Source organism: Coturnix japonica, chromosome 3, assembly GCF_054131305.1.
Source record: "Coturnix japonica strain WE chromosome 3, WE-NBRP24, whole genome shotgun sequence".
Classification (NCBI taxonomy): Eukaryota; Metazoa; Chordata; class Aves; order Galliformes; family Phasianidae; genus Coturnix; species Coturnix japonica.
The window spans coordinates 19,371,934-19,390,839 of NC_140665.1; the positions used below are offsets into that span (position 1 = coordinate 19,371,934).

At 36.5% G+C, this 18,906-nt stretch overlaps 1 protein-coding gene across 1 annotated transcript in view; it reads right to left on the reverse strand.

Moving 5' to 3' along the window:
• USH2A (usherin) overlaps positions 1–18,906 on the reverse strand; it is a 342,112-nt gene that overhangs the window by 101,282 nt on the left and 221,924 nt on the right. The window contains exons 41-43 of the mRNA XM_085542932.1: positions 14,944–15,572; positions 4,779–5,113; positions 1,767–1,889 (exon numbers count right to left, since the gene is read on the reverse strand). Of these exons, the coding sequence (XP_085399058.1) occupies positions 1,767–1,889; positions 4,779–5,113; positions 14,944–15,572 (1,087 nt within the window). The remainder of the gene's footprint in view (positions 1–1,766; positions 1,890–4,778; positions 5,114–14,943; positions 15,573–18,906) is intronic.

Here is an 18,906-nt window from a genome sequence, read left to right on the forward strand (position 1 = left end):
TTCTCTAACTCAAATAACATTAAGGGAGATTTCATAATCTCAAAATTATTTTCACCATCAGAAGCTTCACACAAAAATGCAGAATCACAATAACACAGGATAATCTTGTTCAAATTTTTGCTGAATCTACATCACTGGAATAGCTGTCTATGAACACAATAAAGGAACTGCAAATACTCAATACGTGGAGATTCCTCTATGAAAAGTCATTAACACTGTATATTTACTTTGATTTTTTTTTTAACTTTTTATTTTTAGAACTCTATATAATGCAAGCACCTAGTCTGATTTTCCAAAGAGCTAAGCTTTCACTTAGAAAAGGAAACTAATGAGACCTCACTAGATCCCATCATAATGATAGGCATTTTTTTTTAAAAGATGACATATACTGTGAACACCGAACTTGTGTAGATGAGCATATGACATTTTCCTGGACAACTGCATGGGATCTGGTCTGGCAAGTTAAGGGTGGGAATATGAGATTTGGTTTTGGATTCACATTTTCAACAACGAAAACTATCAGAACACTTATCTATTAGAAATGAAAAAGCCTTTTGAAGCAACCATTACCAAAGTAGACTTGTGGCAGGAATATAATTAAAGGGCACTAATTCAGAAACATTTTTAAACATGACATAAATGTGTAAAATAAATTTTGCGATTTAGATTTTCCATGAAATTTAAGACTTGAGTCTCTCTACAGCATAATTTCTCTATCCACAAATTCCCCTTGAGCTGCTGAACACAGGACAGCTTTATGCTGCAAGAACCTCTCCAAAACAAGCTTTCAGGTGTATCCAGTGGCTGAGTACATTTTTCCGGCCACAATTCCTTCAACCCAAAACTTTCTTTTGCCACTGAGACCCTGTGGGAACCTGTTGCCTCATAACATGTGGCACATAAGCACTGCTGAAAAAAGCAAGGTAAAACCAAAGAATCATAGAATCATTAAGGTTCAAAAAGATTTTTAAGATCATCTAGTCCAAAGATTTTGAAAAATATGAATATTTTACCTAAAATTTAAATGTAAAAACAAACAAACAAACAAACAAACAAACAATGCAAAATCTGTACTGCATCTTCCATTAAAGATTTCTAGAGAGGGTATTTAAGATGTTAGCCTCGAGTTTGTGGTGGGAAACAAAGACAGAACAAGAGAAAATGCCTTATTCTACACCCCACAGTATGTATGTAATATCCTGAGAAACAGAATGCCCCTTCCTTTTCCCCATTATTTGCACTTTACATTTAACTATGATGAAGATACAACAAAGCTGCCCTTAATTTACACCTGTTCAAAATGCAATCAATACTTTTCCCAAGCTTACAGATATGAAGACAATCATTAAAATAAACACATAAGAAAAAAGCAATGCAGAAACCAACTTTCAGATATATCCCAACTAGGATTCTCAGTCATTCTTCATGTGCTACGATTTTGCCAAAATTAGACATATGTACCCAACTAAACTATTTTTACATATAAATATAAATGGCTTGATTGCACAAGCATGTAGATGCTAAAACTTCACAAGACTTGTCCGTTCACGTAACTTTTAGAGCCATATAATACATGAAAGAGTCAAGAATGACAGAGTAATAATAAATCCCTACATATTAGAATGATTAACACCAAATGATGACAAAAAATATTTCATTACATAATTAATATGTTCACTACATAAAGACACAAGAAATACTTTGAACTATTAAACATACACTATACAAAATGCCAGCATTTGTTTTTATAGTTTTTGTAATCTCACCTGCTAAGACCCTTATCTTCATAAAACCACTGAGTTCCTGAGTAAATATTGTGCCACAGATTTAAATCTTCAGGGGGATTTGATGCAAGTGGTTGCTGGATTTTACGTCTCAGGAGCTCATATCTAACACAAAAGACAAGCAGAACACCAGGATTATCTCAACTAATGTTATTACACACACACACACGCAATCTTTTTTAAAGCCACATATTATTTTGTTTTTACAGCTGTAAACTTTCTGAGATAAACATTTTGTTTAATGTTTCATGATTTAAAACAGTTAGTTACTTAAACTGCTTTGAAAATGGAAAATGAGCATTTTCATTGGAAAGACTAAATGTATTTAATAATTCACATATATTGAAATTTTGGAAATGCTATGATGATGAAGTCCAAGTCCAAATAGTCCAGTCACAGTGTCTTGCACAGACTTGACTCATGCCATCTGACAAGCACAGACTGTTCCAGAATATGAAATGGAAATATCTTTCTTGCAATGCACTGAAATATGCAACCTTCGTATTACTATTTTAAACTACTTAAGTGTGCATTTGTGTTTAATGTGTTCATAAATAATTTTAGTGTTCACTATAGATGACTAACAGGCATAGAGTGAGTTAACCTTTCCACTGAGAGGCCTCAGCAAAACAACACTGTATTTGAGTAGCTATTCACTATGTGTGCTTGAAAGACCAAACTACTTATTCTGGGCTTTCATGGGTAGCTGAATGTATATTCTTGTCTGTTATCCAAACAGCAGGTCAGCTGAGGGCCATCTTCTATAAAGTTTGCAACAGGACTTCCTGATTCAGACCATGCCTTCCACTTATTCTACATCATTCACTCTCTCATATTTTATAAAAAGTCATTATGGCATTTAACAAAGATTAAATCACATCTATATGAGCTAAACAGGATAACATTATATGCTGCATTTTGTAATCATCCTAGGGATTACATAGAAAACTATATTCTAAAGGAAACATATTTATGTAGATTTGTTCATATCCTGTAGGATTGTTATTCTTTATTATATTTCACAGACAATTTTAATAGGACTTCCATTTTAATTTTTTGGTACTGTTTCTTTGTAAGGCACCAGAGACTTGTCTTCCTTTTACCAGTTATGGAGTCATTGTGAAATTACTTTTGATGGTGAGCTGCAGTTTTTACATATGTCTATCTAGTCACTTGAATTGGCAAAATTCGAAGTTCTGAATTGCTTTGTATCCCACAGTACAACTGGAAATGTAGTTCTTTCAAATTCCGGTGCAGAACTGTAAGGGTTGGAAGGGATTTCTGAAGATCATTGAGGCCAACTCCCTCCTAAAGCACTTCTGTACAATAGGTTGAGCAAGAAAGCATCCAGGTAGGTTTTGAGGTATCTTCAGTGAAGGAGACTCCACAACCTCTCTGGGCAGCCTGTTCCCATGCTCTGTCACTCTCACAGTAAAGAAGATCTTCCTCACATTCACAGAGAACTTCCTATACTCCAGTTTGTGCCTATTACTCCTTGTTCTCTTGCTGCATGCCACCAAAAATATCTTAAAGACTTTTCCCTTAAGCACTTATTTCTGAAAACATTTCCTTTGACGTACAAGCATTCTGCACTGGAGAGGTTCAACATCCCATCACAATAATCTTACTGACTGCTGGCTTCATGTGCAATTTGACTTCATTTTTTTGACATTATGATCATCTCCAGCCTCATGAGGAAATGTTCAATAGCATAATTCCAGACTTGTGGCCCTGAATTGAGAAGGTATATAATGGATACTGCATACAATGATTTTGTGTTGCTTCAAAAGCAGAAATCAGCTGATAAGCTCTGAAACAAGAGAGCTGAAACCTCCTCTGCATTGTGGAAGCAAGGACATACACATGAGTTCCAGCAAACTTCCTTTAAGCCCCAAATACAGCCCTCACATCAGAGATTTATCAGTGACAGCATAATCCAAAGACAGACTATTATAGTTACATCAGGGACAGTCTTGGTATAATCTGTCTAACGCAATTCATAGACCATCTAAAAAAAACTTCAGATTTTTTCTGAATATTGGATGGTGATCATGTGCAAATCACCTCCACTGGCAGCTGCTGCTGCTCTGTTTGCTGCAGACTTATTGCTCCATCATGCTGTACAGAACAGCTGCTCCAGACGTGGTTCTTGTTGGGGAAAGCATGGCAGGCACACCATGAAGGAAATGAAATCTGCAGATGTAGGATGTGCTGAATTACTTCAATAATCTATGGTAAAATGGTCATGTTGTTAAATCCAGAATAACAGGCTGCTTTTCAGTTGTAGTGTGCTCTAATTAAGCCTGAAGAAAAAGTCATGCTACTGTGGTGTAATAATGTAGGTAACTGGAACAGCATTAAATGATAATTAAATAATTGAGCCCATCAATGCACCTAGAAGAGAGCTACAAATGGCTTACAGAGATATAAGTTTACAGACAATATTTTGCAAAGCCTTAGAGCACCAGATAGAAAGATTTGACTTTTTAATATTATGTGCAAAGGTATATTTTATTTTCTTTGTCTTAATCAGGAATAGTTCACATATGTTTACAGAGATCTCGTGTTTTTCTTGACAACTTGTCTGTGAAAAATTGCCTGAACTTGCCATCAACAACTAGATGATCCTACAGACCAAAAGAGATAAGGCTTTGCAAAGATCCCATGAATGCTCTTTCTGTCTTTTCAGACAGTGCTGACTTGAAAGACCCAGAAGACTCCTGAAATCATTCTGAAAAGTAAATTCCACCACATGGATGCCACAGGTGCTCTCAATAGTCCTGTCTCCTCTGAAGTTCAGAGTGCTTCAAAGTTCACCCTACATTATCTGCCTCCAGACATACCCAATTTCTGTAAGTCCTCTCATGAACACCTGAACCCTAAAGAGGAACTTCAGAATGAGAAATGGAGAGACTGCATGATAAAGTTTGCATAGCCTAATATTTTCCGAGTCAGACATAGGTATGGAGAAGAAAACTGTAACTAAAAGCTCACCTCAGATGAGGACCATTTGGCCTTAGTGGTGGTTGCCAAGATATGGCAATAAAGGACTCGCTGATTGGAGTCACAGACAAGGGACTGATGCCCTCAGGAGCTGTTGAAGTTGTGGTCACACTGGTAGGCAAACTCTCTGTGCAGCCTCCTAATAAGCCATTGCCTCCAGAACAAGCTACTACAGTGATGGAGTAGTTCGTGTATGGTAAAAGATTAGTCACCAAGTAACTTAACGTTGATGCAGAATTTCCAGTGATGACAATTCGTGGATCAGGCATGCGAATCTCGTAGTTTAGGATTTCACCATTCTGTATCAGAGGAGGTTTCCACGAGACCTGAAGGAGAAGAAAAAAATAAAACTAAATGACTGACTTATTGCAGAATTCAAAAATACAGATGCAACGTGGTATAAATGGACACAGGCATAAACTCAAAATTTCCTTTTTCCATTTTCAAGATTGTAATGTTGAGAATACTTAACACTGCTATACTTACTGTCTTGATTTGATATATATATATACATATTTATTTATTTATTTATTTCAAATTCATTTTATCTATGTATTATTCTTACCAATTCCAGTGAGGAATCATACCCAAGTCATTGTATCATAAACTGTGATAAAAGTGCGGGGATGTTCTTCATACTTTTGTAAGGCTTTTTGTCACTGTATCATGACAGAAGGGATTTCAGTCTGACACAATGAGGACATGTAACATATAACATGTTATAAAGGAACTCAAAGTTTATAAAGTTTGCATAATAGCATCCATCAGTTCTTCATTCCCTAGAACTCTCAGTACAGTAAGTATAGCACCAGTTCTTTGCTCATCCCTGTGCCTGTTTTGCCTGCTACTGACCCACTCATCTAAAACAACTGCTACCTTTTTTTCCTCCTGTGCATGGAATATGCAAGGTTTGAATCCAACAGCGGAAAGGATAGAGAACTGGAGAACATCAAGATGAAGATACGTGAAGAATAAAATTAACAAATATAATAATGAAGTGGTAAATATTAATACTGAGATACTTCAAGGTGAATGTTCTTCAGTAATTCTCTCTGGTCTGTGAAGGAAATATCTTTAAAATGGTATATGCACAATTACAGAAGGCCATGGGAACAGAGAAGCTTGATTTAAAAATGATTTTTAAGGATTCTTGGGGATTAGGAAGTGTTATATCTTAGGTACAGAAGGACCTCTCAGGCTGTCAGACTTATAAGAAACCTGGCAGCAAAGTACTGGAGAAAGCTGAAGGATTTTGATAACAGAATCTGGAATACAATTAAACAGAGAATTAGAAACAGGGTGATTTTGAGTAAAGACAGCACAAACAAGATTATTGGTGCCCACATAGGAAAGGCTTAGCTCTGGCTAATTATCAAATGCTGTATTCAGATTTATGTTACTTGTGGTCCTAAATAATGATCAAACAAGTTATGTACTATAAATAAAGCACCACAAAATTTCACAGAGGGTAGAAAACAGTTCTGCACTTTACTCAGACACTGAGCAGAGCTCTCATTCTGAAGTAGTAAATGCAGTCTGGTTGTAAGCAGAAAAGAGTGGATCATTAAAGCAGGCAACAGGATGTTTTGTTTTCAATTGCAATTAGAAAGCACTCAGGTCAGTATATTTTGGGTGAAGTCTACAAACCCAATGCTTTTAGTTGCTATCAAACTGCACACATCAACAGGATGCACTGTATATAGCACAGAAAAAGGGGAGTGTGCATGGGTTGCTTACTTTTGGGGACTTAGTTTTGAAGCTACTGCTAATGCAGAGAAAACATCAAGGTATGGAACACGACAGCAAAACACACATTTCTGCAACAATCATATATATTTTTGAGGTGTAGCACCTGTTCTGAAATTTTGCTTCAGTGAAGTGTGACTAAAGATAGTATATTTTAGTTCTTTTATTTTGTAGTGCTAATACAGTAAGATTTGTCATTACTAGCAAGAAAAACCCTCTTACTTGTTAATAAATGCGAGGCAGCTTCTAATAGAAGAACTGCATGTCAAATGCTTTGGAACATTCTTGGTATTACCCTTTCAGTAGAAAACACTGTCTAAGAATGCTCACCGTTTACAAAATCTTATTTATATATTTTTTCCTTTACATTGCATTTTAGTTACACAAATTTTATGTCTAGCCAAACAAAATCACTCAATAGAATTTGCACAAGACTTGCCATATACTGTAACTCCTTCACATAAGGACTATGTTAATGTCATGAGAAGAACAGATACAACTCCAGAATCTCAGCTCATGAGATACACTGCCTTGCACTAGCCCCTAAAATCTGAAATATGAAAGTCACCAGGTGTTCCTTCACAATATTTGTTGTGCACTAGGAGATAAAAAGTCCCACAGCATACGTAACCTATTTGCTGCATGGGGTTTACATTGGGAAATTTCTCAATTTTTTTTATTTTTATTTTTTTTAAGAGAAGTGAAAGCCAGGCTGAATAATTCAATCAGCAGGACCATAACACAGAAATGGAAATTATTTTCTTCTGAGCATGGGCATATTGCACAAAGATATGAAGAATAGTTATTGCTTTGTTTAATACTTTTAGAAATAGACAAAAGGATGACCAAGGATACCCACAGCCACTAGTCAGCTGACATGCTTTGGGCTACCTAAGTTAGCTTGTAGTAGCAGGACATGCAGCTACCAGCCTCTCCCTCTTAAGAAAGGAAAACTGTTGCCTCTTCACTTCAGCGACAGGTCAAGGTCAACAGACTGCCTGACCTATGTGATGTAAAGGAAGGTGATGGAGGCAGCTTGGTTAACACACATGGCACTGCTGGATCACTTATCCTTTTCGATGCGCCAAGGTTTGAGGTAAGAGCTTGGCAATGCATGAAAGCAGGAAAGCTCACTAGACAGGCTGTGTTGGAAGCAGTAACAGTTTGTTCATTGATTAGAAGCTCAGCACTGAAACCATGAAAGAGGATGCCCATGAGGAAGAGAGAATAAGGTAACTACTGGGAGAGATTAACTGATTCAATGTAATGACTCTGGAAGCTGTCATTTAAAGATCAAAGCACCTTATTTTCTCCACCACAAAATTTAAAGAGACAGAAATTAGCCATTTTCTCCCCATTAAACACTTATAACCTTGAAAGTCTTTTATTATTATTATTACTTTTTATTTTTTAGCTTTTAAATCAGTTTGCTTTTAAATCAGCATGTTTGGCTTCACTTTATTCTAATTCCTCCTTGCTACTGCTTGTAATATTTACAAGCTTAGATTAATAAATACACTGCTGTGAGTTTTTCACCGTTGGTCTCAAAGCTCATTGAAGGTGTTACCATTTAAGTTGTACAGACTAAGTTACATAACAGAAAGAAGTAAACCTGTAAAGGAAGACCTGCTATCCCAATTCTGCACTCTGGACACTGGAACACCACCCTTTGCAAAAGAAAAATAAAAAGTCAGAAGTAGTTGGGTGATGAAGTGGTTTCAAGTGGTTTCATCTGACCTCACAGAAATTACACCAGGTTTCAATCAGAAGCCAGTATCATATCAGAAAAGTAAATCCTGACTGAGGCCCATGATAATTACTCTTATAGACTTTGCAGATGAATTACATCCAGCTTCAGCACTATCACAGAAGAACTGTACAATCAGCTTTGCAATAATAGACTACTGCTACAAAAATTTCTTTCACACTCTCATAGGTGGGAGGATATACAGATGAAAACCTAATTAGTTCACCTCACTAAATGATTTGTATTAAAAGAGCAAGCTGTGACAGAAATCTCAATCCTAAAATGTGGAAAACCTCTGGTGTGTAAGTTAAGGTTGTTCCTATGGGTGTTGGTTTATCCTATGTCGCTCAAGCTGCACTTATGTGGCAAATAAACCAAGGTCTCCCTGACCTTAGCAGCACTACAAGGCAATCTTCACACAAGGACTGATTACTCCTAAACAGTTTCCCCAATGTACTAGGCATACCTGCATAGAACTACAACAGAAGCAAACAAAGCCTAACCTTTTCCTCCCTCAGATAAAGCAGCTAGATGGTCTTCTTGTATTCAAGGCCCAGACATTTTTAGCATTCAAGGAGTAGACATCACGGCTGCTCATATTCTTAAAATATTCTTAGACAGCTGCCACTTGAAGCATTTTGAGAATGAAGAAACAAAACACTAGGAGTTTAACGTGAAGGAGAGGTCTTCTTATCAACATCATGCTTTACCACAGAGGTAAAATGTTATAGAACCATTTTTGTGTTATTCACCAGCTTCGGTGACCATGGAGTTATTCCAACAGCATCCAACCATCTGTAATCAGAAGCAGTTTCACAGGGCAGCACACATTAAAGCATGAGATAAAAGAGACTCCAGAACATGTATCTATGTTGGTAATTTCATAGGAATTAGGTAAATAAAAAAAACAGCTTTCTTTTCACAAATCGTACTCAAACTGTTACTAAAACCATTTTATAACTTGTTTAGCTGTACCATCCATTTCACACAACTGAAATCTTTTCCTTGAGCCTTGTAGCCTCAGCCTCAGTTTTTAAAGAACAAGGACAACAGGCATTTAGCTGTCCACTGTTCAACTTCTCAGCCAATAAAGGACAGAATTTAACATATGTAGGGCCCTGTTAATTTTGTTTCCTCACTTTTCGATCCAATTGGTCAAATCTGTGAAATAGTTACTAGAAATAGCTACTGTAGCAATAGGACAGGGAGAAGACTGCAACACTTATAAACCATGGAGAGCAAACTTCTCAGTCTGCAGGCTTGCACTCTGTCTGCCTCTGTTGCCACTTATATGCAAAGAAAATGGCAGGTGAACTGTAAATCAAGAGTCTGTCATTCAAGGGTGACAACAAACACAAATGGCACTGGAAATAAAAGCCTGGAACCCTTCTTCAATCAGATAGCTGTGAGGAAATACTTGAGAAACAGGAGTAATTCCTACAGAATTAATAACTTGGTATGAAATCAATGTGCAACAAATGAAATTGGAAAGAAGAATGACAGTTTGGTGCTATAAAATCACCACTACAATTCATTTCTAACAAACAATACATACATAATATGAATTAAGAGAGAAGCCAAATAAATTATAATAATTTTTGTTTTTCTCATTTTGCATCTAATCAGTTTGAAATAAATTTCTGCAGCTGATGTTATCATGAAGGAATACTATAGCACAAGAATTATATGCCAATAATGTGCTTATTTCAACCACCCAGGATGAAATCAATCTCTTATCACCTGTCTGTGCACCAAGAAGAAAGATTTTTCCTTCGTCTTCGGAGAAACTTCAAGATTAAGTACAGCTTACGCAATCTTCTAAAAAGTTACACAAGGAAAGATAGAAAATGACTGTAGCTTCTTTGTGGATGGGCAGTCTAGGAGGCAGCACTGGTCAACCAGGGAGAACAAGACAGGCAAATACTCATCTGCAAGCCCCCAGATGAGCCAGTAACTAAGATTACAGCTGCTTTCCCTTGGCCAAAGATCCTAAGGTAGAACTACAGCAGTGAAATGCAAATCTTTCTATTCAAAGTTAAATGGCCAAAGTTGGAGAATTTACATACTGCAATTAATTTAGTTCAGTTACCCAACCACATAATGCTTCTCCTACACAAAGAACTCCTTTAAATAATTATTCACTGTGTAAACCAGCCTCTTTCTCTAGCCACTTAACCTAGTTATATTCCTGAATGTCACATCAGTTTGAAGTGTCAGACTGAAGCAGCAAAGCAATTGCAACTCTCACAAGAAAAAGAAACAATTTCTTTGATACTTCTGTACATTAAGGTATAGCAATTCTTGTGTAACAGGAATAATGTTCATGGCATTGGCACATACTAAATAAATGGCTTTTGCAGTTGCTGAATACCTCCACTTCACTTTAGCATTTAATCAGCCACAAAAGCAGTTTATTGTGCAGTATACTCTACTACCATGAACATTATCTATTCAGCAAATATTAAAAAATATCATGCAGGTGTCACAGAAATGGGTACTTTAAAAATTATCGACAGCTTTACAATTCCTGTTGCACAAAAGAAAGCAAGTTAAATGTTACTGAGAGATACCAGTCCGTTCTGATTAAAATAGAATGTTAAAGGAGCACATACACATCAGAAGTGTTTATGCCAAGTGACCCGCTGTGCTGATATTTTCCTCCTTGCAGAGTGAAAGCTTTGGTCTATGAAAATAAGCTGTATACTCAAGTGACTACTATCCTGGAGTGCTTTGAATTCCTCACATCCTCAAATCATTTATATTGATTCTATGACTAAATAAAGGAATGGAAATATGTTTCTCTCTCTCTCTTTTAATAAATTCTCTCTGTTTTCAGTATAAGTAAATATTTGCACTCCTGGTTTAGGGATTGGTTGCACTGACAACTGAAAGCCTCTATTGATTTGCAACCCTGGCTTGGTAAAGGAGTTTCTCACTAATCTTTCCCACAGTGCCCTTCCAATACTTTCTGTGCTAACCTGGAAGGACAGCTCTCTCCAGGGCAAGAGGTAATTAAACTCTCATGTTGGCTGCCTCTTGAAGAGATGGCTTATTTTGCATTCTCTGCTTAAGATTCACCATTGTAGATATTGAATAAGACGAGAGTGTTGTAAAGCACAAGCAGACTCCACAAATTTGATTTGATGGTAGGCTACTCATGAGAGAAAGCCTGCCATTCTGGGACTCTCTTCAGAGTTTAAAGGCAACAATGTAAAGTAATTCCAAATCAGATCCAAACTGCTTCCACACATGAAAGCTTTTCAACCAGCAATTGATAGTCCTTGCAAAAAACATCACAGTAATTCTGTCCTGAAAACTACTAGAGCTGCTGTGAAAGTAATGTCTCCTATTCTATTATATTGGTCCATGACAGCAGAGGCGGATGTTGGTGGCAAGACAGTAGAGATTGAACTCTCCCACCAATATCCCTTACGTATTGTTGCAGTGTGACAGATGGCAGCAGAGGAGCAGTCTGACAAAACAGAGTCTGGCGTGGAAGTATGTACAAAGCAAAGCTGTGTTGCTGAATTACTCCATGCGGGAAAAATGGCACCTGCTGACATTCACCGACACTTCCTGAGAGAGTCTCAACAGTGATGTGAGCACAGTGAGGCAGTGGTAGTGCATTTCAGCAGTGGTGACAGTGACATGAAAGACAAGCCTTGTTCTGGATGGTCATGCAGGTGTTAACAAGAACTGCATGCAGGCACTTGATCTTCTGGTGAAAATGCATAGCTAATAGTAGTGGTTTTGAAAAATAGAGAACATTCTCAGCTTCAAAACACCATCAGATCATCTTTATTGTGCTCTTTGTAACTTAGAAAAAAGTAGAAGGCAACCTATGGAGCAACCTATGTACCATAAGTTTGTGATGAAGACACAGAAATGGCCTAGGGAGTTATCTACGCAGAACTTCTATCTTGATAGAAAGAATAGAGAGAGAGAAAATAAATAAATAAATAAAGCAACTATTTTAGAATGGATGCTATTTCGATTATCTTATATTCTCCTACTACAGAACAGTGACACAGGCCACACAACAGAACCTCAATACCATAGCAATGCCCACTATCTGCTTTCAGAGTCTTACACTTAAATGAACTTGCCACAGATTTCAAGAGAGAGAAACAACCATACCACTAGCAAACACATTTGGCTTATGAGAAGACTAAAAAGGAAGGTTGTTTCCATCTGCCAAGAAGGAGAAGGTGAGAAAACCAGTGGGTGCAACAAACCTGTTCCATAATTTCTTCAGTTATGTTCTGCAATGAGCTCTCCTTATAACCTTATTTCAGTTTTTAGAAAGTATTGTAAACAGCAGTAATAATAAAGAAATAAAAAACAGACTCTTGCTGTCCCGAATGATAAAGATTTTCATGGGACACTTAGAACCTTAGAAAACCAAAGTAATGTTTAATTGACAGAATGCATAGGATTTCTACCAAGTCATACATGGCATTTTTGGATGCCACTTGCCCTGAAATTATGAAAGCTATCAAGTTAAACAAAACATAATAAAACTAAGTATAATACTAGAAGAGTTAGAAGAATTTCTGTTAGCATAGTCAAAGAATACCAATACTTGGTACACCATGAAAGAGAATTTTCACTGCAGGTCAGATAATTAGAAGAGTATATTGGGAAAAGCATATACCTAAGTCACATTAATTACATTCTGCCATATTTAATCTCAATATTTTAATCAATAAAAATGAACCACAAAACCAAGGTATGGAAATAAAAACATCTGAACATCAATATCATTGATATAAATTAGTCTTAACAAACCAAACACGAGACTCCAAACAGAGAAATCCAAGCTCAAGACTGCAAGAGCAGCAGTAACACAAAGAATGTCCACAATTCCTACAGAAGATTATATAATGTTGATGCTAAAGGGTTTTAAAGAGCTCTGAATGTTAATGACAGACTGCATAAGAAAAAGGAAAAAAAAAGCATTTGAATTCTTTGTTAAGAAAGGAAAAAAATTCAAAGCATTGCTTTATGGTAATTAAATTATTAGTGAATGAAGACTGCACTAGCTGATCTCAGGTTTCAGAAGAAATAAATGATCAAACTGACTTAAAGTATGGGTAGGTTTCTTAATCTTGGAGCTGAGCACAAGAAAATAAAATACAGCTGAGCACACACCTCTGATCTCAAGAAAAGACACTCAGAAAGAATGACAAAGCTGCTGATTACTCATGGGCTTTTATAATTGGGATTTAGTGTTGACTGTATTTGGAGAAAGAAAAAAAAAATAAATGGGTAAGATATACAATTATTATGCCCTTATCACATTAACTAAAGCACTAAAGGTTGCAGTGACTTTTTTTTTGTTGTTTTTTTGTTTTTTTGTTTTTCTCAAATAGATTTGAAGCCAGAGTGTAAAAAGATCATGTAATAAAATGTGGACATGTGTAAGCAGGCCACTGAACTAGGGCTGCTGTTCACTCAGCATTATTTCTTCTGGTGAAGCCACAAAATATGCATTAGTATAAATTGTGGTAGATATTAAGATATATTTACAGAAGTGTGGATAGTAGAGTCTTGGAAGTAGCTAGCCCAAATCTCCAATAAGCAGTCTGGCAATTCATCACAATTACTAGTGGTTGATCATTCTTAATTCTTATAGTAACCATTGTACTCATACTGAACTCATTTGCCATTAACACGGATGTAGCAAGCAATTCTGTAGACACTAAAACATAAGTTTAAGAGCTCAGGTGTTTTGTTGTTGTTTTTTTTTTAAATTTTACTTTTTTTATATCTAGCGGTGAGTGGCTTTAATCATAGCTTAAAATTATGCACAAACAAAGCAAAAAATCAGCATTGGTTTACTGCTCAGATTCATACCCTCAAACTGCTTAGACTGCATTGGTAATATCACGATGTTTACCTTCTGAAAATACAATGTATACCAAAAATAATAAATCTAACAGATGAACTTCAATCTTATGCAAATGTCCTTTGTTTTGTGCTCTGTTGAGCAAGCTACTGTACCAATACTTTTGGCATTAGTACAAGACTGAATCCATGGAAGCATGTGTGTATTTACACAAAAGAGGCTTCTAAGCTACAAAAATCCCTCTTGTTTGGTTACACTAATTTCCCTTGAATGAAGTTTGTATGCAAGCCAAAACAATGGTAGTTATCCTGTCCTCTAGAGTTCATTCCCAACAGAACGATGCAAATAATTGAAAACTTCCTAGGTAGTCCTGTAAGACTATTGTAAATCAGGAGAACAATAATGCTATTTTATTTTTTTCTTTGCTACTTTACAAAATCTGATTTCTATACACTGGACTTACCGTATTACATAAATATTTTTTTATTTCTTAGCATTTTAATGAAGCCATGAAATATTGGGAAAGGTAGTATGTTATTTTCTGATCTGATTAGGGAGTTAAAGGTAAGTATTCAAGCTTAATATTCAAACTTCATCAGGTGTGTAAAGGAAAAAATGAACTGGAGTATAATGCCAAGAGGCTAGTATAAAGGGAAGATGGAAAGGAATGTAATGCTTTTGAACCAAAGGGTAGATGTTAATTATACCCCTGCAGCAAATAAATGTTAGCTCAGCCAGTAGATGTCTCTCTTAAATACAACAGTCACTACAGGACAAATCCGCTAAAGATATGAGGGGATGAAAATGATATCTACCTTAACTGAACGTGGTCCTTGCACTTCAGCATCTGGTATCTGAACACCTGCAGGTCTTGATGGTCGAGTGGTAACTTCTGACCATGCACTGCTGTTTGTGCCTCCATTAACAGTGCTCATCAGTATCCTGTATTCATATTGCTGCCAAGGGCTCAGAGCAGTGCTCTGGTCAATATAGCTCATGGACTGACTGAAAGGAAGAGTCACCACTGTTGATAGTTGTTTGGTTCCTTTTACTCTCCTTTCTATTGTAACATTTTCCACCAAACCATTTGGGTGAGAAGGTGGTTGCCAGGATATAACCACAGAGGTTGGTGTATCAGAATACAGTTCTGGAGCAGGAATGCCTTCAGGTACATCTGGAAGTGTTCGGATTGCTGGGGTCTTGGGTGAAAGAGAGCATCCTTTAGACGTGCAGCCCTCTACCTGAAACTCATAGACAGTGTAAGGATGCAAGTCTTCCACAGTGTAATTAGAGCTAGCTCCTGACACTGTAGTACACAGTTCACCATTTTGGTAAATATTATAATGAGTGATAATGCCATTTTGCTTTAAAGGATGCTGCCAGGAGATGCTTGCTGCCCTCGATGTAGCATTCAGTAGCAGAGGTGGATCTAGAGGTCCAGGCTCTGTAACAGTAAAAAAGAGAAAGGAAAATTATTAACAGTCTGTGAGACGTTAAAGTTCTTGGTTAGAAATGGTGCCCATCAAGAGGTTTTCAGAATAATGAAAGAAGTTCAAATCTCCCAAACAGTATCTCTTCAAAACCCATAAGCCTGGCAGTTCAAGGGATGAATATAGCTATCATCTTAAAGGCAAGCTGCTCTGTAAGTATACTTTACCTCCTCCCTCCCTCTCTGAATCTTTTTTCACCACGTACCTCAACTGTGTCCTAATGATGCTGTTAGCACATAGAAAAAATGTAAGGCTAAGTAACAATATAGATTTGCAGTTCTAGCTAGCGTTGATATTTTCTAGAGTACTAGCTACTAATTGCAACCAACAGCACGGCCAACAAAGCTGCATATTTTACAGCTCAGTAAGCCCCTGCTGCATGTCTCATTATACATTCAATATTTTACTTCATTCTGTTTATAATTCTAATCCATTTTTTGCAATTTATCTACTCCCTGTTAATATTATAGGTGATTTTTTACTGTGACTGTGACAGAAGCTGCCGATTTAGCTCTTTCACCTACTGATAAATAAACAATGCACAGATCTGACCTTTAGGTTAACAGGTTTTATGCTTGCTCCACTCAGCACTCTAACTGATTCAATTATCATAAAGGTTCAGGAGCTTCCATGAATACTGAAAAAGACCGACCATATGCCTGCATAGGTGTTGTGGAACAGCAAATACTCTGCAGCCCTCCAGAGAAATTCCTTAATTGTAAATAATTTCACCGTGCGACACAATCAAGTCACCTTGAATGCAAAACCCTCAGCCTGTGGAGGCAAAGTGTTATTTAAGCTTTACTGGGCTGCGTTAAATTCTGCAATTTGAAGGGCTGTTAAGTTTTTCAATTGAAATTTCATTTAAAATGCAGGTGCTTTTTATTATATTGAGGCTTTACTGCTCTCTAGGTACAAGCAAGAACATGGTGCAATAACACAAATCTGGCTCAATCACTGATCAGTAACAGCTGTAATTCCAGAACATTTAGCATTCTTATAAACCACATCCTGAAATCTATAAATTGCTACAGCAGATCAAGAAAATACTATATTCCCCCTATTCTGCCCATAGCAATTTTGACATTTATGAGATTTTCCTGTGAACATTACATTTTATTGAAATCTTAAAAAAAGATATACTTGGATTTAGTAATTGTTTAAAATAGCTTTAGGCCTGGGGACTTCAGGGGGGCAAGTTTCAAATATTAAAGGTTGAAATTTAAAATTCATTAGTGGTTGCGTGCATGCAAAGACTCCAGGACACAATATAACATATGCTGAATTCCACATCACTCACAATGCTATCATTTAATTCCTAGTGAAGGAGCATGCTGTCCAAACCAAAAGTAGCAGTATCTCGATAGGAAGAATAATTCATTTTACCAGAAATTAAATACTTCCTGCTAATTTTTATGTAGAGAAACAGAGAGAGAATGAAAATAGGGGCCATAGGAAACAAATAAATTCAGCACAAAGACTGGCTCTTTCTTTATTTTAGAATAACAGCTGAAGCAGTCAGAAGTCCCAGTTCTCCTCCTACATACAGATAGATGTAAATCAGGATTATTGCACTGATGTCTGTGGAAACAGTGCTGTAAAAGAGGGATAGCAAGCTTTTTCTTTTCTTTTCCTTTTTTTTAGCTTTTAAATTTGAAAAAGTATTTTTTTGTTTTTTGTTTTTGTTTTTTTCTTTCATTATATGATGCATCACAAAGCAACTCCATAAATCCCATCCATATCACCATTCCTGTTCTATGCTCAGTGGTAGTAAGGATGGAGTTTCATATTAATGCTTGTGCACTCTAGGATTAATTTAGATATCTGAATTTAGAAGCATGAAAGATGATCTCTTGTAAAGAGCAATCCAATTCTATTTGCATGTACTGTTGGGCAAAATCTATTAGGTTGTAAGCTGGAACAAAATTTGGTCCGTTCACTGAAAGACAGAGGAGTGCGCATGTAAACCCAAATTAGATGTGTATAATCTTGTTTAATAGGGTGAAGGGAGATTGAAAAAGGTTTACCACTGAGCTACAAACTAGCACTTTTCTTTTGCTTCATACATTAGCTAGCATATTGTGAACTTCTGCAGGAGGAGAGAAAAAAAAGCAAAGCAAAATAACAACTGAACAGTTTGTTGTGAGGGAATGAGTAAGTCTTTTTACTTCTACTGAATAAGTTGCTGACATTACAGGTGAAACATTTAAGTTGAACTCCACCTACCCCGAGTTTAGGCATATCCCTTAAGGATAATCTGCAGTGTGTGGGAGGAGGTGTTGAACAAAAATTTGGGTCCCCCTAGTCCTAGTCCCAATCCCCCCCCTCCACCCCCCCCTTCAAAAACCCATATTTTGGTAGCTTGCACACCTACCCATATATTCCCTACTGCCCTTTTAAAAGAGAGACTTTTAAGGCTCTCAGTTCAAACAAGACATTTGAGAGATGCTTAATTGGCCCCACTGGATGGGAAAGCATTAAATCCTGGACCTTAACACTCATTCCGTATAGCTGTTTTTTAAATGGCAAGCAGAATCATCTAATTCTATATACAAATCAACTAGCATGATACTGCTCGGTTGAAAGGGTCTCCACAATTATGTAAAACGTGAGTATTAACTATAATTGGGATAGTTTGCTAATACAATAAAAAGCTCTGAACATGAGAAAAGTTATGCTCACAGCAGTAGCTATCACTTTCTAAAGTAAGAATTCATGGATGAAATGACATGAAAAAGATGGTTATAAAATTTTAATGGAATGATAAAAGGCAAAAGTCAGCCTCTCAGCTGAATTCTTAAAATCCCTATATATCACAATCAGCTCCTTAACTGTAAAATCAATGTGGAGTATAACATGTTGTCAATGTGGTTGTCACTGGAGGGAAGACAGCAAAGTATGACAGCTACACAGCTCAGTCTTACAACGATGAAAATAAAATCATAAGGCTTTTTACATGGATGTAACTGTTTATAGAAGAAATTACTGAACATGGAAAGAGTTAGCATATTTTTTCAGTAAGATGCTTAGTTCATATTTTAAATTATTTCATTACAGTATTAAAAAAGTACAGAAGGTGCTTTCATTTTAGCAAATTATCTTTTACAGCAGGCTATTTTGCTCATCTGCTTCAAAAGTTCAGATTGTTCTTTAAACGAAAGCACAAAACTATCATTAATCTTTTTAAATTTCCCAACTAGAATCACACATTTGTTTACTTATTGTACAGATTAGGGGAGTCAGGAGCTCTACTCTCCTAGATATATTTCAGGGGAATCTATAATTTCA